The sequence below is a fragment of the Indicator indicator genome, chromosome 7 (assembly GCF_027791375.1).
Source record: "Indicator indicator isolate 239-I01 chromosome 7, UM_Iind_1.1, whole genome shotgun sequence".
Taxonomy (NCBI): Eukaryota; Metazoa; Chordata; class Aves; order Piciformes; family Indicatoridae; genus Indicator; species Indicator indicator.
The window spans coordinates 39,706,273-39,731,604 of NC_072016.1; the positions used below are offsets into that span (position 1 = coordinate 39,706,273).

Genomic DNA, 25,332 nt, shown 5'->3' on the forward strand with positions numbered 1-25,332 from the left:
TGCACTCACTCAGTCCTCATCAAGGTCATTGATGAAGATACTGAACAAAACTGGACCCAGTGCTGATCCCTGGGGAACACCACTGGCCATAGGCCTCCAGCTGGACTCTGTGCCAATGATCACAACTCTCTGAACTCTGTTGTTGATCCAGTTTCCAATCCACCACATGGTCCAACCACCTAACCCACTTCTCTTGAGTTTAGCTAGGAGGATGTTATGGGAGATGTTATCAAAAGCCTTGCTGAAGCTAGTGATGAATTTGGATGGCAAGCAGCTTTGTTCAATCCACTGAAAAGCAAGGTAGGGGGAGATACAGGAGACAACAGTGACAACCCTTTCCATTTGAGAAGAAACAGCTGAACTTTTCTGTGCTCAGGACAACTCATAAAGAACTACAACAAACATGCAGCCAGAAAAAGAAAGGAAAATATATCAGAACAGGAAGAATTTTGCAACACCTTCCAAAAGCTACATTGCAAGAAGCCAGTTCTTCAAGGGACAAACACTGCAAGGACAGAGGATCTTCAGTGAGCAGCTTCCACTCCTGCAAATAATCGAGCTGCTGAAAAGGAAAGCACTTTAGGTTGGACATTAGAAGAAACTTCTTCCCTGAGAGGATTCTGAAACCCTGGAACAGGCTCCCCAAGGAGGTGTTTGAATCCCCATCCCTGGGGGTGTTTCAAAGAGGCAGAGATGTGGTGCTGAGGGACATGGGTTAGCAGCAGACTGGGTAGAGTTAGGGAACAGTTGGACTTGATGATCTTGAAGGTCTTTTCCAGGCAAAATGATTCTGTGATTCAGTAACCTGGGGAGAGCAGATCCATGGAGTTATTTATTTTTTTCCCTCTCTTTACTGGAGATCTTTCACAGCCAGCAAAGAAAGCTGGCAGCCAGCAGCACAGTCACCCAAACCCACATGAGGTCACCAGGATTACATCCCCTCTTCGCTCAGCAGAATCATCGGGGACCAGCACAAAGCATTTTTCTCATCCCTGAACACCTCACTCTACCGCACAGGCAGGTCCCTGAGTGCACAAAGACATCAGAGAAGACACCCAGAGCTCCCTAGGCACCCAGTGTTAATGCTTTCACCCTGCCAGCACCACAGTCACCACTCTTCACCTGCACAGAAGTCCTCCTCCTCTTGCTGGTAGGTCTGCTCTTGAATGGCATTTTTCCTGTACACCCTCTCCCCGATCCTTATCAGGGTGGGCCGCAGGACGTCCATCCTGCTCCTCCTGAGGCAAAAAACAGAGACAACTTTGCCAGCTGATGCCAAGGAAAGGTAAAGGTTGCTGTTTCCTGATGGATAATTTGTAAGAGGCACCAGGGGAGCTCAGAGGGGCTCAGCAGTAAAGAGGGAAGTCTGTACCTCCAGAAGAGCACTGACTCCTTCTATGCACGCATGTGAGAGACTTCAGAGCTTTTCAAACTTTACCTCACTGATCTCACTCTAGGGCAATGAAGCTGTGTGGGGATTAGAGAGCAGGTCTTATGAGGGAGCTGGGATTGTTTAGCCTGAAGAAGAGGAGGCTGAGAAAAAACCTTCTTGCTCTCCACAGCTACCTGAAAGGAGGTTGGAGTGAGGCCAGTGGTGGCCTCCTCTCCCAAGTAACTAATGACAGGACAAGAGGAAATGGCCTCAAGCTGCACCAGAAGAGGTTTAGTTTGGATATCACGAAGAATTTCTTGACCAAAAAAGTGGTCAGGCATTGGAACAGGCTGCCCAGGGAGGTGGTGGAGTCACCACCCCTGGAGGTGTTTAAAGACCAAGTAGATGTGGCACTTTGGGACATGGTCTAGTGGTCATGGAAGTGCTGGATAGAAGGTTGGACCTGATGATCCTGGAGGTCTTTCCCAACCTTAATGATTCTATGATTCTTTTCTATGATTCTATGAACTTACAAGTATGCTCTTTGTCAGCTCAAAAAGTAGAATCAAGGGAAAAATGAGAAAGTTAAGCAATCTAAGATACCCAACAGGGTACATCAGGGTTTTTGCCCCTTCAAGGAGGTCAGCAACTGATCTCTGCTCTCCCTAAAACTCACAGGTTTTAGCTAACACTCACTGTGGCCTCCATCAACATCCAGCTTCAGCACCATTTAGGTTTCTCAGTGGTTTTACCTCACTGTTGTTCCATAGCTGCAGCCCAAGGAGACCCCAGCCTCTTGCAAGAATTCCCCTTCAACACTGACCTCTTCCAAAATACTCCTCCACCAGTTTCTCAAAAGCCTAAAGAACTTTTCAAACACAGTTCCCTGGATCTGCTCAGGAGGTGGCTGGGGAAGGGAAACCAAGGGCTCAGTGCTGGCTGCTGTAAGGAGTTATACCTCCTGCCCTCCACCCCACAGCACTGTGGTATAGATTCACAGATTCTCAGATTACATTGGATTGAAAGGGACCCTCAAAGGTCATCTTGTCCAACCCCCTGTAGTCAGCAGGGAAATCTCCAACTAGATCAGGATGCCCAGCACCACATCAAGTCTGACCTTGAATGTCTCCAGGGACAGGGCATCAACCACATCTCTCAGCAGCCTGTTCCAGTATTTCACCACTCTCATTGTGAAGAACTTCCTCCTGATGTCCAACCTAAATCTGCCCTGCTCCAGCCTTCTCTTCTCCAGGCTGAACAGTCACAGCTCTCCCAGCCTGGCTTCATAGGAGAGGTTCTCCAGCCCTCTGATCATCTTGGTGGCCCTCCCCTGGACCCACCACAGCAGATCCATGTGTCTCTGGTGTTGGAGGCCCAGAGCTGGACACAGTACTCCAGGTAAGGTCTCATCAGAGCAGAGTAGATTGGCAGAATCACCTCTCTCAATCTGAGAGGTGTACACATAAAACTCTTGCACTATCCTGCATGATTCCAGACACCAGGTATGAGATCAGAAACATGGGGCACTGAGATAAACTTCTTATGGTGGAGAACATTCAATGGTGCACTGGTAGTCATCTGTCAGAGACTTCAAAACTCCAATATCTGAAATCACTGCATTCACTGAAATTGTTAACATGGAATATCTTGGTTTTCCTTGGGTTGACAACAGAAACTTCTGTTCTTCAGATGACAAAGCCTCCACTAAAAAAAAAAAAAAAAAATCCCCCTTTGACAAAAGGTTGACCTGCCTGCTACAGCAGAACCTGACAAGAAAAAAGGACAATCTTGCCTTTGAAAACGCACTTATCCTAAACTGGATTTATTACTTTGAGTGATGTGAGGGTCAGGAGGTTAAAGCCCCACCTTCTGAAATGACTCACAACCATGTGAACCTACATTTAAGTAAAAAGACTTTCCTGCAATTCAAGGGAAGAATTGCAGATGAGAAGCATGCAGAGAAGAAGATAGAACAAGCCATGAGAAGCTACGTTGTTGCTGACAGGTTATTTTGTTTCTGCTCAGACTTGATTTTTCTTTTTTAAGTTGCAGAGCTGGTGGCAACTTAATACAGGAATTTTAAAGAAAACTCACTGTCAATGTCTGATGGGGGTCTTGGCTCCACACGCATGCAGGAAGAGTGATGCTGCCATGGTGGGAGAGGGGAGACACAAAGCAGCTGAAGGTGCAACCAGAGTGCAGGATTAGTGATGTATGAATTCAGGAGGTTCAGTGAGGCCAAGTGCAAGGTCCTGTACCTGGGTCAGGGCAAACCCTGCTATCAGCATAGGCTGGGGGATGAAGGGCTGGAGAGCAGCCCTGTGGATGAAGGGCTTGGGGATGCTGGTGGGGGAAAGCTGGAGATGAGCTGGCACTGTGTGCTCCCAGCCCAGAGCCAGCCTGTCCTGGGCTGATCCCCAGCAGTGTGGGCAGCAGGGGGAGGAAGAGGATTTTGCCCCTCTGCTGAGACCCCACCTGCAGTGGTAAGTCAAGCTCTAGAGTCCTCAGCATAGGAAAGACATAGAAATGATTCAAGGGCTGGAAGCCCTCTGCTGTGAGGCCAGGCTGAGGGAGTTGAGGTTGCTCAGCCTGAAGAAGGCTCTGGAGAGCCTTTCTGGTGGCCTTTCAATACTTAAAGGGGCTGATCAGAAAGCTAGGAACAGACTTAGCAGGGCCTGTTGTGACAGGACAAGGGGTGATGGTTTTCAACTAAAAGAGGGAGATTTAGACCAGAGAGAAGAAATGTTTTACACTGAGGGAGGTGAGACCCCCGGCCCAAGGTGCCCAGAGAGGCGGTGCCTCATCCCTGGAACCATTCCAAGTCGGGTTGACTGGGGTTGTGAGCAACCTCCAGATGTCCCTGCTGAGCGCAGGGGGGTTGGACTAGGTAACCTTTAAAGGCCCCTTCCAGCCCGAAGCACTCTGTGACTGGGCCCGGCTCCGGGGCAGGCAGCCCGCAGCGCCCAGGCTGGGCGGCGTTCCCGCCCGCACAGCCCCCGCGGCCAGCTGACGCCGCAGCCGTTGCCAAGGGTTACGGCCCCGCCCCCCCCCCCCCCCCCCCCCCCACCCTCTCCTCGCCGGAAGTCGGAATGGGCCTCGCGAAACTCGCGCACCTCCCCCTCCCCCAGTATGCACCGCGAGCGCGATCACGCGCGCCGCCTGCGCCAAGCCGTCCGGACGCCCAGGTGAGGCTCGGAGGGACCGGCGTAGCCCAGGAACGGGAGAGGAGCGGCCCGGGAGGAGAAGGGCGCTGGACTGAAGGGGAGCGGGGCAGGATGGAGAGGCTGGCGCCGGGGCATTCACTCACCGAGAAGCAGCTCGCTACGGAAGCCGGGGAGCGGCCGCTGCGGGCGGAGGCGGGGTGTTGTGTGCACAGGGGCGGGGAGCCCCGCGCAGGCGCAGTGGCTCCGCAGAGGCTGCTGCCCCCTTGAGGAGGAGTGTGGACCCCGCGCGCCGTACCGGTCAGCGCCGCCCGCAGCCCCTTGGCTGCCCCCTCACAAGATGGCCGGCGCCGCTGGCCTGGGGCGGGGGTGGTTCGAGTGTTGGCCAGCCTTGCGCTCTCCTTCCTCTGTCTGTGCCTCAGCCTATCTCAAATAAAAATCCTGCGGCTATATCTAAGCACCCGCCCATTTTGCGAGCCCCGGTCGGCATCATTTGAGCGCAAACCAGTGTCTCGCTTCCCTCACGAGCAGGGCCTGCCTGGGTATGTTGAGGAAGGCGTTGCTGGACATACCAAACTTGTATTAAAAGTTTGTTTTATCCGGCTTCCCGCGAGCTGCCGGGCTGCTTTGTATTACAGTAAGTGAAACAACCTTAGGCTTACCTATGAACAAATTGTGATAGCCTTTTAAAGGCACGTTTCCTCCATTAAATCCCTGAGTGCTATCCAAACTGTCTGCATCACTTAAGGAGTCTGTGGAGGTGCATTAAGCGGGAAGGATAATAGAGATGCAAAAACTAAATTTTTTACTGGCCCAGGTTGCCCAGAGTTGGTGGTTGCTTCACCCCTGGAAACGCTCCAGATCAGGCTGGACAGGGCTTGGAGCAACATGATCTAGTTGAAGATGTCCTTGCTCACTACAAGGGGATTGGACTAGATGACCTTTAAGGTCCCTCCCAACCCAAACCATGCTATGCTATAAATGTATTAAATGGGCAGGATAATTGGAAAGTGCTTAAAAGGAGCTTGGAGGAGTAGCAAGTGCTGTCACTTAAAACTGCCAGTGACATTTTTACTGTCAGAGATGTGTGTGACAAATCATAAGTACTCCATCGTGACAAACATAGCAGCAGATACCCCTTAAAACAAGGCTGAGAAAAGGGTATGCAAGAGGGGACCAGGCTTCTGCTGTTCACCTGCTGCTGGTTTAGGTGACATTTGGTGTGCTAAAAGCAAAAGTACAGCCGGAGTGATGCAGAGAAAGCAGTTGCTGCAAATGAGGTGTGGCGGCATGGCTTCATGCAGGATGTGGTGCTGGAACTGGCAGTCCTGCAGGCTTCCAGGTTTTATGAGGCAGCAGGTTTTCTCTTGGTGTTTGTGCTCCTGGAAACATGGCAAAAAAAGAGGGGGGGGGGGGGGGGGGGGGGCGAAGGTCTTTTATGACCCTGGGGAGCAGGAAAAACGCCAGGCAGCTGAACGCCAGTGAATCGAGGCCAGCATTTATGCAGGCTCCCAGCATCCCGCTGAATTCCCAGGCCCCTTTGTCTGAAGGGTCAGAGCTTGGGTTACCTTCAGTTTCTGGATGCCACCACCTGGCATAACAGCTCACTGCAGCCATCCCTGCAGTGGGCAAGGGCAGCAGGCAGCCTCTTCCATGCACGCAGGGCAGCCTGGAGCTGCCAGCCCTTGGAGGCTGCAGACCACAGAGCGGAGGCGGCGGCCCAGAGCTGCGCTCTTGCTTGCTTCATCTGCCATCAGATCCGTGTGCGGTCGCTGGCTTTGAGCCCTGGGAAACTCCGAGACGCCCTTCCTAACTCTGCTTTTTCCTCCCTTTTTGTTCTCCCAGGCTGGGAGGAGGTGAAATGGCAGCCTCTTCCTCATCCTCTTCAGCTGGTGGAGTCAGCGGCAGCTCCGTAACTGGATCGGGGTTCAGCGTTTCGGACCTGGCACCGCCCCGAAAAGCTCTTTTCACTTACCCCAAAGGAGCTGGGGAGATGCTGGAAGGTGATTGCTCCTGCCCTTTTCCTTCCCTGCTCCTCCTGGTGTTGATGAGCTTGGCACCCCACTGCCCTTTCAGATTGTAGCTGGCACAAGCTGGAGGGAGGAAGGAAGCACCAGGGCTTGGGTAGGTCTAGAGGTCTCTCCCAGCAGTTGTTCATAAGGAAGTGATTTTTCTGGCAGTCACCTGTTTTTTAGCTCCATGACACCGCTTCAGACGAGGAAGTGATCCACCTGAAAGGGAACATGACAGTGTTAATTGCTCATTGTTAGCTAATCCTTTGAAGTCGGGCAGGAATTAATATAAAGATAGCTGAGACAAGAGTATTTTTCTTGGCAAAGCATGTTCTGGGGTTGGTTTTGACTGGACCAGTACAGGAGGCAGCTTGTATCCCTGCTGGCCAGGAAACGGAGGGCCTGCATTTGCCTTCAACCCAAGTTAAAACATCGCCCCAGCAGTCTGTGAGAGGATAAATCATGATTAGGCCTTTCTTATAATCCTCCAAGGCTGATCCTGTTCTCTTTTTGGACTCACTCCTCTCTCCAGGGCCACCCATAGAGAGTCGGGGCTCTAACCTTGTGTTTGGGTGCTCAAGACCTGCCACCCACTTCCTCAGGGTTGCCTGAAAGAGGACCCAGGCACTGTGTGTCCCTGCCCCTGCTCTGGGTGAGAGAGGAAGGGCGGCTCCTCTGATGACAGGGTTAAGCCATGGTTGCTCTGTCTGTCTTGCTTCCCTTGAACTTCCTGTGTCACCAAGCTGCACGTCTGTCTATGTGAGCTTGAAGTTCAGTGAGGTGGCCAGGACCAAGGCTCAGGTGGCTCTGCAGCTCAGAAGTGACACAGCAGCACAGGGCAACTGGGAACTGCTGGCTACGTCGTTTACTGAGTGTTTTTATTACACATTAGAGCCCATATGCCAGACTATTGAAGCAATTATGACTAAAGGCTTGCTCATAGAACTTAACGAGCCCTCAAAACAAATTAAAATAATGAAGCACTTGGTGTTACCAAATAGACAGGCAGCTGCTCCTCAGCAGGACAGCAGTCAGGCTGGGGAGTTGCAGGAGATTGAAGGGAATGCCTGCAAACAGCACAGGGCAGCACCAGCACAGTGTTGCAGCAGCTTGTGAGAGGATGTTCCAAGCACAGCAGAGCTCTGACTCTTCCCTGGGGTTCAGCTTTGGATTAGATTTTCCAGGGTCAGGGCTCTCGTTCTACTCTTAAGCCTTTGAAATGGTGTTTCTCCTTGGTTTTATGGCATGGAGCTTTCAATTGCTTGTGCTTTGGGGTTGACCTTTTTTTACCAGTACACAGCAGTTTGCCTGCCCTGGGTGGAAGCAACAGTGAAACATTTTCCCTCTCACAGGAAGCTTTAGGTTAGCTTTATCGCTTTTGAGATAAAAAATGATACACTCGTTCTTTTGTCAGGCAGCTACTGGGGAGGGGGGCAGCTCCATACCAATTTTCTCTTCAAAAAACCCCACTAAGTGACTGATTTTTGTTGTTACTTCAATATCTGACTTGGGTTTTTTTTTGTTTGTTTCTTTTTTTCAGAAAGAAGTAGTATAACCTATGCCAGCACTTGGCACACAATTCCCTGTGTATTCTAGATTGATTTCTGAGGCTCTGACACAGATGGCAGGATAGAATCATAGAGTCACACAATCATAGAATGGTCTGGGTTGGAAGAGATCTCCAAAGGTCATGTAGTCCAAACCCCCTGCAGTCAGCAGGGACATCCTCCACTAGATCAGGCTGCCCAGAGCCCTGTCGAGCCTGACCTTGAATATCTCCAGGGACAGGGCCCCAGTCACCTCCCTGGGCAACCTGTTCCCATGTTCCACCACTCTCATGGTAAAAAACCTGCTCCTAATATCCAATCTAAATCTGCTCTTCTCGAGATTGAGAGAAGGCTCTCATCCTCATCCTGTCACTGCAGGCCTTTGTAAACAGTCTCTCTCCATCCTTCCTGTAGCCCCCTTCAGGTATCATAAGGCTGCTATTAGGTCTCCCTGGAGCCTTCTCCTCTCCAGACTGAACACCCCCAGCTCCCTCAGCCTGTCCTCATAGCAGAGGTGCTTCAAGCCCCTCGATCATTTTCGTGGCCCTCCTCTAGACCTGCTCCATCAGGTCTGTGTCCTTCCTATATTGAGGGCTTCAGACCTGGACGCAGTACTCCAAGTGAGGTCTCACCAGAGCAAAGTATTTGAAGTCCTTTATGTGGGGTTCTGCTCTACACCTGTGGGAAATCATAAAGCATTATAAGGACACAAGCGTCTGAGCCCCGAGGGAGTCAGAGACTGCCATAATATTACCCAGCCTCTCCTTAGCTTACCTTCTATTTAAAATAGACTAAAATGGCTTGACAGAGGGGATGCAACAGAAGCTCCGCTGGGTTGTCTCCCAGGGAGCCAGCCAAAGCCCCCATGGGCAGGATTACAGAGCAGGGTGACAGGAGCCAGAAACCGTCATGCAGCACTTTGGGCACAGGGGGAGTGTGGGAATGGGGCAAGTGGGGAAACCCCACACCTCAGACAAGAATAGAAGGTCGGCGGTGCTCAGCCTTAGAACTCTCAGACTAAAGCACCTCCCTTTTGCTGCTTACAGATGGCTCCGAAAGATTCCTGTGTGAATCCGTCTTCAGCTATCAGGTTGCGTCTACATTAAAGCAAGTGAAGCACGGTAAGCGCCCAAGCGCCGCCTGTCCACGGCAGGAAGAGGGGCAGGGGAGCATGGAGAAAGAGCTGCTGGGGTGCTGGGTGCCAACCACAAGAAAGCAGAGTGGCCCTTTTTAAGTTGGCGAATGAACGCCAAGTCAGGCCATCGCCAGGGCCTTTTGCAAGCCCTATGCAAAGCGCTGGGAACCCACAGAGCCTGGGTGGGAACAGGCTGTGCCTTTCAGAAGCTTGTTGTGCCGCACTGCCTTCACCAGAGGTGAGGCCAGAAGAGGAGGTTATGGGCAGGAAACGCCCACGCTCTGATCTCTTGGCCCAGCGCTGACTGTCTCTCTGGCCTGGGGCAAAGAGGCATTTGATTCCACCTTTGTTTCTCTGCTGAGCCCTTGTGACACCAGCAGGGTCAAGCGAGGTTTTCCAGAGGTGGACATGCAGGTGCCTGGCGTGGCGTGATGGGGCTGACTCCACTCCCTACCTCCCCAAGAATGAGCCTTAAGTCTTGTTTGAACTCCAGCTTCCCTCCTGGGGCCTTTGCCTGCCACCCTGGTGCCTGGAACCAAACCATGGGCTTGACTGCATGGCAGCTTTCGCTCTCAGGAGCTCAGCACCTCTGCTGCCTGAGGGTCACGTCCATTCTGCTCCCTGCCTCTTGTCAGCAAGAATGGCTACTTCCACGTGTTGTGTCAGACCAGAGGGGTTTCCTGTCCTCCAGCAAGGGCTGTCAGGATGAGGTCTGGGGGCGTGCAGCAGCTCACAAAGCCATGATCCTGTGTTTCTTAACTAAAAAGCAAGGCCAGACTCTAGAGCTATTGTTCCCACAGCTCTGGTGCTACAATGGCTGTAGCTACTGGGAGCTGCCACGCAGCCTGGCACTCTGATAAGCACCATAATTGAGACTGGTTTGTGGAGCACCCACCAGTTACCTCCCTGTAAGAAGGGTTTTAAAAGAAAAACAAAACCAAAAAAGATTGAGGTCATCATTTTTTGGCTTGTTTGTTTGACAGTTCCCAAAAGCAGTCGCTTGCAGGAGTGAGAACCGTCCCTCTTAAAAGCAGGCTCTGCTGCAGTCAGCAGAAGTCACTCACACTTTATGTTCCATTCTTGCTGGTGAGTTGGCTCATACTGGGCTGTTTTTCCAGAAGGCTGTTGTTACATCTCCAGAAGAGCCAAGAGAAGGGCTGTTCCCATCTTTCTGCCACTGCAGCTCATTGCCCTGGAAATGGAGCCTTGTGTGCCCAACACACGACCAGCTCTAAATAGAGCTGAGAGGAACAAGTTATCTCAGGGATTCCTGGAGACGCAGCTCACATCTCTGCAGGGACCTCTGTGTCATGAGCATTGCTCTGGTTGCGGAGCTGCCATCACCCAGGTTCTCCTCAAAGGACCTTCATTAATGTGAGGAGTTTCTTGCACTGTACCCAGCTCTACCGTGGGCTGACCAAGCTCTCTCTGAACTTCTCTGTTCTTTTGCACTATAAATATTTATGCTAAAGAAATGAGCTTCATCCTGTTTGCACCCCCACGCGCTAATGGGTCTCGTGTTTCCCTGTTGGGACTTGAATTCAGATGGCACGGGCAGGGATGGGTAAATACATATTTAGGCTGAGGCTGAAAAGCCTGTCCCTGCTCTCTGCTGCGATCTGGTGAGGTCTCACCATTTGCACAGGGCGGTCGTGTCAAGTGGGTTTGTATTCAGATGGGCTCTGTGGGTTTTGTTGTGCCCTGCTCCCCGCTGACAGCTGGGAATTTGCCTCTAATTGAAGGGTTTAATTGCCCTGGCGTTGCAAACCACACTTACCTTTGAACTTCCCACAGATCAACAAGTCGCACGGATGGAAAAACTAGCTGGGCTGGTGGAAGAGCTGGAGGCAGATGAGTGGAGGTACAAGCCAATAGAGCAGCTCCTGGGATTCACTCCCTCCTCAGGCTGAATGTGGCTGGATGGCTGCTGTCGGGGAGCAGAAGAAAAACATTCTCTGGCCTGGCTTCAAAACACACCCCCGCTTATCAGGATGCTGACAGCTGCAGCGGCACGACTGGGCTTTGGGTTAACTTGGGAGTGGGGATCCCCAATAAAGCTGCCAGGAAATGCAGACGATGGGATTCTTTAGGCCCCTGCCACAGTGCAGGCTGGCAGGGCTCCATTTCTGTAACTTAGGAGATAGCTTGGAGACTCACCGGAGGAGGGAAGATGTACAGTGTGGTGGTGGGGAAAAGCCACCTGGTAAGTCTCTCGGCCTGTCCTGGGTGATTGGTGCAATGGGAAGCCCATGTCGTTGCCTCTCAAGCTAGACCTCTGTAGAGCAGAGGTGCAACACCCTGCCAGAAATGCTCTTCAGCTCTGGCTGCTATTTTGGGGGTGAACAGGATGAGAACTGTCCTCTGGGTCAGTTGAGAGGGGGCATGTGGGGGCTTTCCTAGTGGCACCTTTCGTATCATGGGAGTTGTTCTCTCTCCACTGCCATTTCTGTTGTCCCTGCACAGCAAGTGCTGGTAGGACACTGCTCTCTTTTTTTTTTTTTTCCCTCTTCTTTGTTATGTATTAGCTTGCTCTGTGATAATAAAATAATTCTTCCTTTGAAACCGTTTGTCCTTTCAGAGCTTGGTGCGGGTCTGATGAAAGAAACAATCAGCTGTTGGGTAGGTAACAGGAGGATTAACGAAGCTCAGAGGCAGCCTGAACTTCAGTTCAATTTAAAAATCCCTCTGAGAGGAACCAAACCTCACATGCTTTAGGCTCAGAAGTGGATTGATTCAAATCGGGTTTTAATCCTGGTTTTAACTCCACCAGCAGAAAACCCTCATTTAAACCCATCCATTTTTAATCGTCTCAGGTTTCGTTTGCACTTCACTCCTGTTCCTAGGAGGGACTAAATTTCCATTTTTCTGCCATAATCATTTCAGTGTGTTAATTTTCCATTGATTAGAGCCTTAACACCAGGGTTTTGCTAGCCAGCAGGGAGAAAGGCTCTGCACAGTACGTCTAACTTCATGTTCCAGATGCCTGTTTCCTCTATTTTCAACATCTTTACGAGATGAGTTTATGTTCACTCGCTATTTCAGTCCAGCCACATCTGGATTGAAAGACATTTCAATCCATCCCTGTTTTAGTTCTATCACCAGCAGTTTGTGTGAGCTGAAGCTCATGGATTAATTCTATTAGAGTCAGCTTTTTGTCCTTCAGAGCCACCCACCACCCAAAAGCCAGCCCCCATCTGCAGAGGCAGCCCCGGAGATTCACTCTGTGGTTTCTGATACCACGCAGGGATGGACGTTCACACGTTCAGCTACGGCTCAGCCGAGACGTGTCCCACGCCACCTCCCCTGTGCACGGCCCGGAAAGCCTCCTCCCTGCCCCTGGCGAGACGCCAGCCCCTGCTCTGCGGGGCCTCCTCCTCAGCCGGTATCACTTGAAACAACAGCATTCCCTGCTAAAACTCCATTACTGTGTAAAGAGGGGAGTGTTGCAATTGTCAGCTTGTTGGTTTGGTTTGTATCATCTCTCTTTAATCCTGCTCGCTCCTAACTTAAGGCCAAACTCACCACAAATACCAAGACGGTGTGGGGAGGCTTGGGGAGTGAGTTCCTTACAGAGTCCCACCCCCCTCGCCGACCCTACGTGCTGCAGCCGGCATAACCAGCTCCAGAAAGTGCTTTTCCTTTTAGCTGCTCGTCCTGAAACTTTTCCACTCTGCCAGCCCTCCAGGGACACCGGGGGCTCTGCCCACAGGATGCAGTGCCCAAGCCTTGCCAAGATCTCACTACGTGCCCAAGGGTCCCAAACACAGGGCTGAGAGTCGCCTTGGGCAGGCCCCCTTCCCCCCTCACTCCCGTTCCTTGTTTTCTGGATGGAGCAGGAGTAGGGAACGTCCCGGCTCTGTGCTGTACATGGCTTGTTTGTATGTGTGCCCAGCCTCGAAATAACCACATGTGCGAGAGCCATGGGGAGGAAGTGAAAAGTTCACCATGTACAGTACTACAAATGCAAAAACATGTTGTTGGCCCTTCCCTCCTTCTCAGTAAACACTTTATGAAAGGCAGTGAAAACCAGAGGGATCACTGCATGGCAAAACAAAAATACCCCTGCATCCCCTGTGCCAAATGCAGGCTCCCTCACCACCTCCCCCCCACCCCCAGTTGCCCTATTCCTGCTTCCTGGGGCAAAGCCAGCAGTAACTATTCCCCCGGGGGGGGGAGGGTTGTCTGCTCCCCACCTCGGGTGTCTGCAGCATCTTGGGGGCTATTTGGAAGCCACAGCTGGGAGTGGAGCAGCAGGGGGGGAGGTAGACGTCAGCTGCGAGCAAAAGTTGATGAAGGGAGGGGAGGGAACATGAAGAAAGAAAAAAAAAAAAAAAAGCAGCAGCTGAACAAAGAGCCCTGTTCAGGGCTGCTGGTTGGTTTTCCTGTGGGTGCTCGGAGCAGAACGTTGTGTACCGGTGCACAAGCCCCGCTCGCACCTCCCCTCCTCGGCCTGGGCGCTGGGGACGGTGCCAAGGCACGCGCTCGCCATGTTGCCCGGCCAAAACACTCGCCCGGGGACAGCCTCGCCCCCACCTTGGCGAGGGAGGGGAGGGCAGCACCCACACCCAACGACGTTTCCTTGCTACGGGGCGAAAGCGTCCAAGGGGAGGTGAATTTTGCAGCCCCTACCCTGCAAACGCCACAGTGGCGCTCGGCGTTTTGGCTGCCAACAATCATCCACCATCCTCCTCCTCGGATGCACATTCCCGACTCAGCAGCAGGGCTAGGGAGGTTCTTCTCCCCCTCTACTCTGCCCTGGTGAGACGCATCTGGAATACTGTGTCCAGTTTTGGGCTCCCCAGTTCGAGAGACAGAGACCTGCTAGATAGAATCCAAGGAAGAGCCACAAGCATGATTAGGGGACTTGAGCATTTCCCCTGTGAAGAGAGACTGAGAGCCCTGGGGCTGTTTAGTCTGGAGAAGAGAAGGCTGAGAGGGGATCTGATCAATGTCTATCAATAGCTGAGGGGTGGGGGTCAAATGGAGGGGGCCAGGATCTTTTGGGTGGTGCACATTAATAAGACAAGAAACAACAGGTTCAAACTTGAACACAGAAGGCTTCACCTCAACATGAGGAGAAACTTCTTTACAGTGAGGGTGACAGAGCACTGAAACAGGCAGCCCAGAGAGGTTGTGGAGTCTCCTTCTCTGGACCCTTTCCAAACCCACCTGGATGCATTCCTGTGCAGACTGCCCTAAGTCCTGCTGCTCTGGCAGGGGGGTTGGACCTGATGATCTCTTGAGGTCTCTTCCAACCTGTAATGTATTGTGGTGCTGTGACTCTCTTCCCAACTCCTTGTGGGCAACCTGCCTGCAGCTGCTTGTCCCGGGGGTGAGAGATGGGCCTGGAAGGTTTGGCTGCAGGGGAGACCTGCCCAGCTGGCAGCAGGCCTGGGCTTGCCACAGGGACCCACCCAGCCCACGGCCTTCAGCTCGCCTCTTAGAGCTGGCCACAGACTCGGAGGATGCAGTGGGTCACCAATGTGCCCATCACCCCATGCCACCTTTACCCAGGGTAAAAGGACACACACCTGCAGCTTCACCCCAAACCCGGCAGCTTCCCCCTAACTCAGCCCCTTTGTTGCACTCCCCCTGTGAGTGCTTGGCACAGAGGGTCACACCAGAGTGCCTCTGTGCTAATGCTGGCTGACCATCCTGTGCCAAGCTAACACAAACATCTACCTAAAAGTGCATTTTTCAGGCCACCGAGCTGCTGGGAACCAAGGCAAAGAAGGGGACTACACCGTGGGCAGTGGCAGCCACCCCATGGGGCAGGATTCTGACTCCTGTCATACGTGGGGGACGCTTTGCATTGACTATGCTCAGGCACTCACGAAGTCCCCTGCAGATATCCTCCCTTCCTCCTCCTCCTCCCCAGCCCCCTCCCTCTTGCAAGCCCTGCAAAACCGCTGAGCTCAGCACATCCCAGGCAGGGGCCCAGCCAGGACCCTCCCCAACCAGCCGGCCCCTCTTAACGCTCCAGCTTAACCCTTTGCAAAGCCGGCCAGGCTGGAAATCAAAGTCATCCAGCTCATGTGGGATGGGGATGGGGAAGGGGGGTGGGGGTAGGGGGTGGGATGTCCAATAAGGCACAGTCAGCTGGGAACAAGCCACCTAGAAAGTTTCATGCATCATCCTGAAGCCCCTTCTGCTCTCCCCAGAAAGGACAGCAGGTCATGGTGGGGAAAGATGTGCTGCTCAGCCACAAAAATCACACTGGTCCTATGCCAACAGCAGGGGAAGCACAGAGATTTACTAACACTGGACTTAAAACTTTGCTTTCTAGCCCCTTTCTAGAAGCTCTGCTGCAGAAGAGCAGCCCTGGCCCCAGTCTCTTTTGGGAAGGAGAAGGAGCTGCAGGCCCTGTGATACCAGCAGGTACATGAGCACACTGCATCAGTTCAGGATTGCTGTGTTTCAGAGATCAGAAGTGACATTTCACTTTAAAACTCACTGTCACACCAGGCTGCTCACTCCCCTGCCTACCCCACAATGTTATGGCAAAGAAAGAAAAATATTTATGCTCAGCTTCAGAATCCCAGGTTATTTTCAGCAAGGCGCCTTTCCCTGTGGTCCTTTGCCTCTTTTTCTGGTTGTTTGCCATTTCCCCCCCCCTGTTTTGACCCCAAAGCCCAGCAGTTCCTCATCTATTTTCAGCCTCACCCAATGAACATCTGTACCAATGACTTGGTGGCTGCGGGGAGGGAAAAAAAAAACCACCAACAACAAACCAGGAGTTAGATTTTGTTAAAAACAAGATCCCAAGCACCATCTGACCATTTCTGAGCATGTGTGTGCACATTTTGCTGTCTTGCACAGTGAGTGTGCAAGTCTCCCTGTGTATTTTTAACAGCCAGCATTGGGGGTTGTTCATTTTTGTCCCCAAAAGCAGGGCAGTAGCCCCATGTGCTCCCAGGCACAAGCCAGGGCTTATTCCCAGCTCCTCACACGTCCTGCTGCAGCCTGGGATGCTACCTGCTCCGCTACCTTGTCCCTCTGCTCACAAAATGGTGATGGATTCAAGCCTTGCTTCTCCTTTCACCCCTATCAAGCAATTTCCCCACTGCTACAGCTGCTGGTAGGGTGCCTGGACCCTCTCCACCTGTTATCCCACAGCTCTCGGGTGGGAGAATTGGTCCTCATCCCCACCACTGTGGAGGTCACAGGTGGTGGGCACACTGCCGGGGGTCTGTCCCTCCTTGGTCACGTTTGCTGCTGGCTGTGTTTCTGGCCAGGCTGTTATCAATCTCTGCTTAGGAAGGACAGTACCCAAGATAGCTCACGGAGTGAGCACGCTCAGCTTCCCCGATAAAGCCGGCAGCGGGGCAGGACAAACAAAGCCCTTTATCGGCAATTAATAGGCCTTCAGCTCTCCGCAGGGTCTGCCTTTGCAAAGGTCACGTACACAGGGGCCTGCGAGGCAGGGACATGCTTCCAGAGCATAGGACCACTGGAGGAGGCAGATGGGGGTCACCCCAGCCTGGCACTGAACAAAGTCCCTTATCTCAGCCTGGTCACGCCTTGCTCTCACCCCCTCAGCACCCTCCTGTTTTTAATGCTTTCCACACCAACAGCTCTCACTGTCACAAGAAACCCAAGCTAACGCCAGCTAATGGGAAGCTGGCACCTCAGTCACCTGCAGCACCCCTGGCCTCAGGCTCTTGGTTTGGTTTGCAACCAGAAGCAGGGCAGCAGCATGCCCACAGCCCACATCTGGGCTGCCTCTACCACCGGCAGCAGGATCAAGCCCTGCTGGTGCTCACCACTGAAACATCACCTGGAAGATAAGAGTGATGAGTAGCCACATTAAAAACATCACCTATGGAAACTCGCACAGCCCCTTACCTGCTGTCTTGTTTTGTGCCAGCTAGATCCTGCTGCTCAACCCAGAGAAGGGTCAAGAAACCGTGGAGACAATGCACCAACAGGCCTTGGCATGTGTCTACCTCGCCACTGCTGTTCCCAGCAGAACACGACTTGAGGTCAAGTGGCAAGGCCTGGGCTGGGGCCCTGAAGGTGCCCTGTGATGAGGCCTAGGCTGGGCCCTGAGCCAGGGTAAGACCCAGACCCAAGGAGGTATCTCAGGGTGGCCAGGGCTGAGGCTCAGGTCCTGAGCTGGGGTGTGGGGATGAAGCCCAGGCCCCCAAAGGGTATCTGGGTGGAATGAGGCTAAGGCCCTGGGAGGGTGCATGGTGGGGATGAAGCCCATGCCTTGAGGGGGTACCTGGTGGGAGTAAAGCCCAAGCCATAAAGTGGATAAAGCTCAGGCCCTGAAGGGTATATGTGAGCTGGGGGGGGTAACGCCCAAGCCCTGGGGGGTACATGGGAGCATAAAGCCCATGCCCTGAGCGGGTGGCAGGCAGGTGGGGACGCTCGACGGGCACTGTCGGGAGCCGCAGGCAGATTGCACCGGCCTGGCCCGGCCCTCCTGATGCAACCCCCAGCGCCGTTTGCAGGGCCCGGGCCGGGTCCGGATCGCGGCCGAGCCGAGCCGAGCCGAGCCGAGCCGAGCCGATCAGGGGCAAGGGGCGGTGCCTCCCGCTGTCACCGGGCAGGAGAGACGCCGCGGACGTGCCCCGCGCTCCCATTGGCGGGCGCGGGCTGGAGGGGCGGGGCCTCCCGCACGGGCTCTGTATAAGGCAGCCGGGGACGGCTGTCTGGGGAGAGTGGAACGGACAGGGTACAGAGGATGCCTGGGATGTGGGAGCGGCTGGCGGGCAACGAGCGGGGCCGCCTGGAGACCTCCGACTGCGAGTCGCTGGGCAGCGCCTCCGGCTCGGAGGGAGGTGAGTGGAGGTCCCCGAGAAGCCGGGGGAGTGCCCTTGTCGGGGATTCCTGAAGGATCCGGGGTCCCTCTGAGGGATGGTAGGGGGCTTGAAGGGCCTGGGGGGGTTCCTCTGAGGCATCTGCGAGGGGCTTGGAAGTGGCTGAGGGTTCTGGGGTTCCTTTGAGAAGCGCTGGGAGGTGACTGAGGGTTTCTGAGGGACATGGGAGGCTCTTGAACGCCAGGAGGTCCCTGTGCCATGCTTCTGTGTCCCAGTTACCTCCAATCAAACCCGCTACATGAGGGTGGCCTGTCCACTCAGCCCACCCCTCCCTGCGACCCGCAGCTGACCTGCCTCCTGTCCCTTCCACAGATGGTGAATATGCTGAAGAGCTCTCTCTGCCGGACCTGGACCTGCTGCACGACCCCGAGGATGAGTTGCTGTGTGCCAACCTGATGGATCTGGTCCAGACCACGCTGGGCAGAGCCCCACTGGGTGCCAAGCGCTGCTCCCGGCTCCTCATGCCGGCCCAGCTCCTGGCACAGGTGAGAACAGAGCTGCTGCGCCTGGCCTGCAGCGAGCCCTGTGGGCTGCGCGGGGCCCTCCTCGACCTCTGCGTGGAGCACGGCAAGGCCTGTCACGACGTCGGGCACATCGCTGTGGACCCCGGCGTGGTGCCCACCTTCCAGCTCACCCTGGTGCTCCGGCTGGACTCCCGCCTCTGGCCCAAGATCCAGGGACTGTTCACCTCCGGGCCGGCTTTCACGCCGCTGAAGCTGAGCACGGGCTTCAGGGTCATTAAGAAGAAGCTGTACAGCTCGGAGCAGCTGCTGATAGAAGAGTGCTGACGGCCGTGCCGGGGAAGAAGCGACTTACCCAAGTGCTTTGGAGGAGCCGGCTCCCGGCAGCCACTGTAGTTTAGGCTAGGCTGGAGTTAGGGCTGTAGGTGGAAGTAGTTTGGACAGGTGAAGGTCCCACAGGGGTGCCTGTCTTTGTCGGGGGTGTCCCTGATGTGGAGTGGACCGGGACTGAGGCAGAGGTCTCTTCACACTGTCGATGATTGAGGTGACCGAGCTCCCGGCAGCAGGGCTGCTGGGGGGGCAGATGGTCTCCTGTTGGCTGATTAATAATGATTGGGGTTTTTTTGTAGTAACGAGGATTGTAATCAATGGGGCTTCGGGGAGGGGCTGTGTGTGGGAGTGAGCAGCGGCTGGGCTGGAGGCTGGATCAAAGACAAGCCCCCACCGCTGGCAGCTCTGCGTGGGCTGCCGGGGGAGGGTGGAGGAGGTGCCCGAAGTCTGCTGCGTCTTTGATCCCGAGAGGGGAGAGCGGTGGCAGAGGGGCGTGCGAGGTGACGCAGGGACGGAGGGCAGGACCCCTCGCCGCGGGTGCTTCATTGGTTACAGTTTACACTCATCCACTTGATGTTCAAGTGCAAGACTTCCTATGCAATCGTTGCGGGCTGGGGTGGGTTTTTTTTACTTTTCTAATAAAACTTGTCTTAATTGATAACCTGCTGCCTCCTCCTTTCATCACTGCGGGCTGGAAAAGGATGATGCAACTGCTCCCTGCTGGCATCCTTGGGAAGCCCTTTCTCTGGCAGGGCAGCCCCTGCGGTGGGAGCTGGAGGTTTGGGAAATGGGGGCTGGAATCCCACTCTGCCCTGCTCCTAATTGCAGGCCACGGGGATGTGACTCAGGGGGAGCTGAGTCAGGGCCCCGAGCCAGCCAGGTGCCTGCTTGTGCCAGGGGAGGAGCACCCTGGAACCACAGTGCTTTGGGCAGAAAACCAGGAGAATCAGCTAAAACAGTGAAGGAGAAAGATGGGGAGGGTCACACCTGCCAAGGGAGCACTCCCCAGCTCTACAAATGCTTTGCCAAAATGAGACCAATTACTCAAGCCTGCAATTAAAGGCTCTTGGAGAAAAGGCTTTCACTACAGGGCAATTAAGTTGCTTGGCAAGCTAAGAGCCCATAGAAGGTGTGGGGGGATAAAACCAGCCTGACAGAAAAACCCCAAACCATTTCCATTGAAACACCAGTTTGTTCTGGTTGGTTTTCTTGCCCTCTCTGGACAGATAGTGAGTTACCGAAGGAAAATTTTTCTCTCCAAAAGTTTTCTACCATAGGAAAACACCCAAATATTCCACAGCTGGAGCCTTTCAAGCCAGGGCTGCTTACCCCTGTAAATACCACCTAGAAGCAAGCAGAGCAACAAGCAGTGCCCAGCAGGCACAGTTGGAACACACCTTTACAACCCCACATGGTGCAAACTGAGGACTTGAGGTGCTTCTCAAAGGCTCATGTGTTGGAGCATCACCCCCATCACATGATGGACATCCCCTGCACCAGGATCAGACCATTGCCCTCTGGTCTTGTCCAGGAGCAAAACCCCACCATCAGGGACATGGATCTGCACGAGAGAGACCAATGGAGAGCTACCAGAATGATTAAGGGAATGGAGCATGTGCCCTAGGAGAAGAGGCTGAAAGACCTGGAGCTGTTCAGTCTGGAGAGGAGAAGACTGAGAGGGGATCTAATAAATGTATATAAAAGGGAGGGGACAGGCTCTGCTCAGTTGCACCCTGGGATAGGACAAGGGGCAATGGATAGAACTCCAGCACAGGAGGTTCCACCTCAACATGAGGAGGAACTTCTTCACTGTGAGGCTCACAGAGCACTGGAACAGGCTGCCCAGAGAGGTTGTGGAGTCTCCTTCTCTGGAGACTTTCCAAACCCATCTGGATGCATTCCTGTGTGACCTGTGCTGGATTCTATGGTCCTGCTCTGGTGGGGAGGTTGGACTTGATGATTTTCAGATGTCCCTTCCAACCCCTAACATCCTGTGATCCACTCAGCCCAGGAGTTACCAAGGGGGATGAAAAGGAAACCTCCAGCCCCAGAGGTCTTTTCGTGAAGCTGGCAGAGGAGCAGCAGGTTCTGGCACCACTGGCACAGGAGGGTCCCGGTGAGTGCTCCTCAGCTGCAGGGAGAGATTTACAGCCCAGTGACGGCAGCGACAGCTCCGGCCCTGCCATCACCCCCTGCGGAGGCATCTTCTGTCTCCAAGCTATATTTACAGCACCATAAATATCCACCTTTGTGTGCATCCAGCCCCCAGGCAGGCGGAGGGGATCGCCCCATGTCTTGCTGTGCTGCCAGCAGCAGCACCAGCGCTGGCCCCACTTCGTCCCCTGCCAGCCTTTCTGGGGGGGCAAGCCAGGGGATCTGCACCATGCTACTTAAATTATCAATACCAGGAATAATCAAAGCTTTGCAGAAGACACCAAGCAAGCAACACCAAACAAACAAATCCCACCAAACCCTCCATGAGGGTCCCTGTGGCCCCTGTGACACCGCTTGGTTGCAGTCCCAGCCATGAGTGCTAGCAGGTGAAGTTTTGCTTCTATTCATAGCAAAATGGCATTTGGGTGACAAATTTGGGGGGATATCAAGGTCCCTGGGGTTTGACAGCTCCCTGGAAGGCGCCAGAGGTTTCTAGCAAAGCTGTATTTAGCCTCTCCTGGGGCAGGGCTGAGGGGAGGCAGAGGGATATTTTGGGCCCTCGGGGAGGCAGTGATGGAGCTATTTGTGGCAGCAGCAGCAGCATTGATCTGGGGCTCCTAGGTGCTGTTGTGGTGGTGAGGAAAAGGAGATTTTTTTTTTTTTTTTTTGTGAAGGGGGTAGCTATCAGCAGCAATAAGGCAAACGAAGTAATGCTAAATCCCTTCTGTTTTGCTGCCACAAATGATGGTGGAGAGAAGCAGGGTCCCCCCCTTACACTCCTTACCTGTTGGAGAATGCCCATGGTACAGTTTCCTTCCCTTGCTGCCTCCCTTCCTCTGGCTGCTGCCCCAATTAGAAGCTCCACTTAACAAGCTGCTGGGTGGGGAAGGAGCTAATGGGCAGCTCAAGCCACCTGCACCTTTGGTGAGCGGGCAGGGACCAGCACACCACAATGCAAAGCGTGTCCCAGTCCTCCAGGCTTGGAAAGACCCAAAAGGCAGCAAAACTACCTTAAAACCTGGGGTGCACCTGAATGAAGAAGTAAAAACCCAAAAGGTGGCACTGGGCAGGGGTTTGCCCCGCATTGGTCTCTGCTGGACTGTGCCAGCTGGTACATGAGAGTTGGGCAGGGCTGACTCACTGCTGCTGGGAACAGGGCACAGAGGGGAAATGGAAGTGCCATGACCCCTGGCCTCAGAGAGTGAGAAAAAAGGGAAAAGAGAGAAAAAAAGTCCCCACAACCTCCAGCCCTTTAGTGCATGGGGTTGGGGAGGAGGAGAGAAGAACCAGGAGGGTCAAATCTGCCCTAGCTGCTGTGGGAAAAGCCTTTTCTTCCCCCATAGTGGGGGGGACTTGTGTTTAAAAAAAAAAAGACAAATAAAAAAGGCCCATTTGGGAGCATGGACCCCAAGTCTGACTCTGGAAGCAGGAGGCCTCCCTTGCTTTGGGCCAGCAGCTGGGGATTTCTGAGCCACTGCCACTGCCAAGTGCATCTAAGCTGTGAGTCTGTGTGAGTTTCTGCCCAGGACAGACAGGCTGAGCCTTACTGTCCTCCCCAGACAGGGACCCATCCACAGGGCACCTTAAAATGCTGGGATGATGCCAGTGGGATGAGAATAAAGCATCTCCGCCAAAAGGTCTCAGTTGGAGGATGCAGAGAATCCAGCTAACAGTAGTGCTTGGATGGAAGGGGAGGCTACATCCTGCTGGGAGCATTCCCAGTGGAACCAGTTTGAAGCAAAGACATCTTGCTGAGCAGTCGAGGTCACCTGACTGGGACCCACGGCTAACTCTGAGGCACCACCTCCCCTCCATCTCCTCTCTCTCCTTCCTTCTCCCACACTGGGGATCGCCCTGCAGCCTCTCACCATGCAGGAGCTCGACAGGGTGGCCAAGACACCAAATTTCCTTCACACACAGCACCTGTGTGGATACCAGGAGGGAGGTGGCATGAGGGAGCTGTACAACCAGAGCTGGCTGTGGCCAGGATCTGTGGGACACCACCAGAGCCAGAGCCTGTCATGTTATAAACATTTATTTATAGATGTACAACTGTATAATTCTAAATGGAGAGATCCAGCCCCTGTCAGCATCCCTCAGGATCGATGCCTCTTTGTTCCTTATTAGCCATGGGCAGCTATGGGGAAAAGAATCAGGAGATTTTGGTGGGCAGGCTCTGGGCTTTTGTGCAGCACACTCAGCACCTTCTGTGAGCCTGATTTTCACTTAGCCCCTTCCCCATGCCTGTGCCTCTCTGAAGAGTGACTTCCACATGTTATAATTCCACCCAATTCCTTCCAAAAGTGGAGGAATTGCTTAAAAAAAAAAAAAAAGGAAAACAAAACCCCCCAACCCCTTAGAATCAGGTGTGAGTGGTGCTGGCTGTGGGATAAGGCTTGCAAGTCACCAGGAGGGCTGATATTCTGCTAAACAAAGAAATAGCTGAAAACAGAGCACTTGGGATTCCTGACCACCAAGAAATGAAACCACCTCAACCCTCAGCTCTCTTCCAGCCCTGGCCACCCCACTTGGGAGTCACTGCGTTTTGGAGTCATTCCCCCAAGCGTGTTGGCAGAGGGTTCTCACTGGAAATGGCTTTAGACAAAAACATGAGCTGCAGAGTACCCCCCAAAAATGAAAATCAATCCAGTTTATTCCAGGTAGCTCTGCCAGTGCCAGCTTTGCTTTGAAGCGTCCTCCTGTCACCCAGCGAGAGACGCGCTGCAGAGCTCAGGTGGGCTCCAAGGATAGCTCAAGCTGCACCCTCCCCTCTCCCCCAGCAGAACTTCTTTCAACATAAGCAGCAGGAAGCTCCTTTTCTCAGGGATTTGCAGGATTTTATAGGTCTCCTCTAGGAAACGTCAGGGACAGGGTTGTCAAGGCCACGGCCATGCCGCAAACAGGAGCACCGGGTGGGTGAGGAACCTCAAGGGTGGGTGAGACAAACCCCCAGCGAAGGGAGAGGGTGGGTGGAAAGCCCTCTGTGCAGAACGAGCGCTGGTTTGATTACAAGGCAAAATTAAGCAGGCTCTGCAAAAAAAATATAATGAAGTTCCCTGCACAAATCAACACAACGCTGAGCAAAAGCCATCCAGGACAATCCTTCCCCCTCACCCAGCGCGACACCGGGGCTCAGCTGACTGCCAACACTGCAAAACCCCCGCCACAGAGCTGGCCAGCTTCCCCCTCCCTGCCCCCAGCACCCCTCCATGTCTCTGTCACCTCCTACAGGTGTAGAATTTCTTTTATTAAAGCCCCCAGGGGCTGTCACCGACACATCCCACACCGCTGCCCTCTGGAAAGCAAAGATACAGCAACTGCCAAGTGAGGCTGGGCTCAGGTGCTGGGCAGAGCGAGAACACCTTGCTGGGAAGAGCACTCCTCTCCCCACCCCCACTCCCCTCTTTACCAAGCTGGGCAGAAAACAAAATAATTTAATCATCCAACCCCTGCATAGTTTAAAAGTACAACATATATACAGCTATAAATTAATTCTAAATAGATTATATTTTCTTTTTAAAGTTGTGTCAGCAAATCGTCCAATTTCTCTCTCTCTCCCCATCGGCAGTGACCAAGCGCAGTTGGCCAAGGGTCTCCCCTCTGCCTCGGGGCTTCTGCAGTTAGTTTAGTGTTATGTTTCCCACTCTTTGTGGGTGGTGGGATCCCAGGAGCAAGGAGGCTGTTGGGAAAATGAAGGAGGAAGATTGGGCAGCAGCCTGATTTCCCATCCTACTCGCTGCCCAAGACGCAGGTTGGACAGCAGAGCCAGGCAGAGAAAAGGGAGAGGTCAGTTTGTGCGTCGCTTAATTTCTCCAATTCCTTTGTTGGTTTTTTTTTTTTTCTTTTTCTCATATTTAAGATAAAAGGTTTGATTCTTGGAAATGTCAAGTCTCTTGTCACCTCAGCTCAGCACGCTTCACCAAAAAGTCTTCAGGCATTTCAAAGGTCTGGGGACAAAAGCGGGAGGGAGCGGTGTCAGTTCTCCGGACAATCGCATGTCACTGGACTTCCCCCTTCCTTCCCCTCCCCACCTCACAGGCAGAGCTTTTGCAAGTCACAGGGTTTTCAATCCCTCTTTCCAGCCCCTGGCTGCAGCAGGGAGGGAATTAAAGCAAAGCAGGTAATTACAGCAGCCTGCCTGCCAAAGAGGTGCACTCATCAAAAAAAAAAACCAAACCAGAGCAGGCCTGTCAAGATAAGAAGGGTTCCCAAACCAGGATACAACACCCCCCTGCCACACTCCAAAAAAAAAAATGCCAATGCTTGAAAGGCCAAACTTTCCTTTTGCCAAGGAAACTAAAAGGACAACTCCCCTGCTGAACCTCCTTCCTTGTG

General features: G+C 53.4%; 3 protein-coding genes across 3 annotated transcripts in view; 2 read left to right on the forward strand and 1 right to left on the reverse strand.

Annotated features, from left to right (window-relative positions):
• Window positions 1–4,706, reverse strand: part of ASCC1 (activating signal cointegrator 1 complex subunit 1) — a 65,957-nt gene extending 61,251 nt beyond the window's left edge. Inside the window, exons 1-2 of the mRNA XM_054382759.1 lie at window positions 4,680–4,706; window positions 1,123–1,238 (exon numbers count right to left, since the gene is read on the reverse strand). Coding sequence (XP_054238734.1) covers window positions 1,123–1,228 — 106 coding nt within the window. The 5' untranslated portion in view covers window positions 1,229–1,238; window positions 4,680–4,706. The remainder of the gene's footprint in view (window positions 1–1,122; window positions 1,239–4,679) is intronic.
• On the forward strand, window positions 4,502–11,723 carry ANAPC16 (anaphase promoting complex subunit 16). Its single transcript, XM_054382760.1, has 4 exons — window positions 4,502–4,557; window positions 6,379–6,536; window positions 9,139–9,213; window positions 11,022–11,723. The coding sequence occupies exons 1-4, from the start codon at window positions 4,502–4,504 to the stop codon at window positions 11,135–11,137; spliced, it is 405 nt and encodes a 134-aa protein (XP_054238735.1). The 3' UTR covers window positions 11,138–11,723.
• A 6,183-nt stretch (window positions 11,724–17,906) lies between these two features.
• DDIT4 (DNA damage inducible transcript 4) lies at window positions 17,907–19,498 on the forward strand. The gene is made up of 2 exons (XM_054382288.1): window positions 17,907–18,013; window positions 18,365–19,498. The coding sequence occupies exons 1-2, from the start codon at window positions 17,917–17,919 to the stop codon at window positions 18,838–18,840; spliced, it is 573 nt and encodes a 190-aa protein (XP_054238263.1). The 5' UTR covers window positions 17,907–17,916; the 3' UTR covers window positions 18,841–19,498.
• The last annotated feature ends 5,834 nt before the right edge of the window (window positions 19,499–25,332 follow it).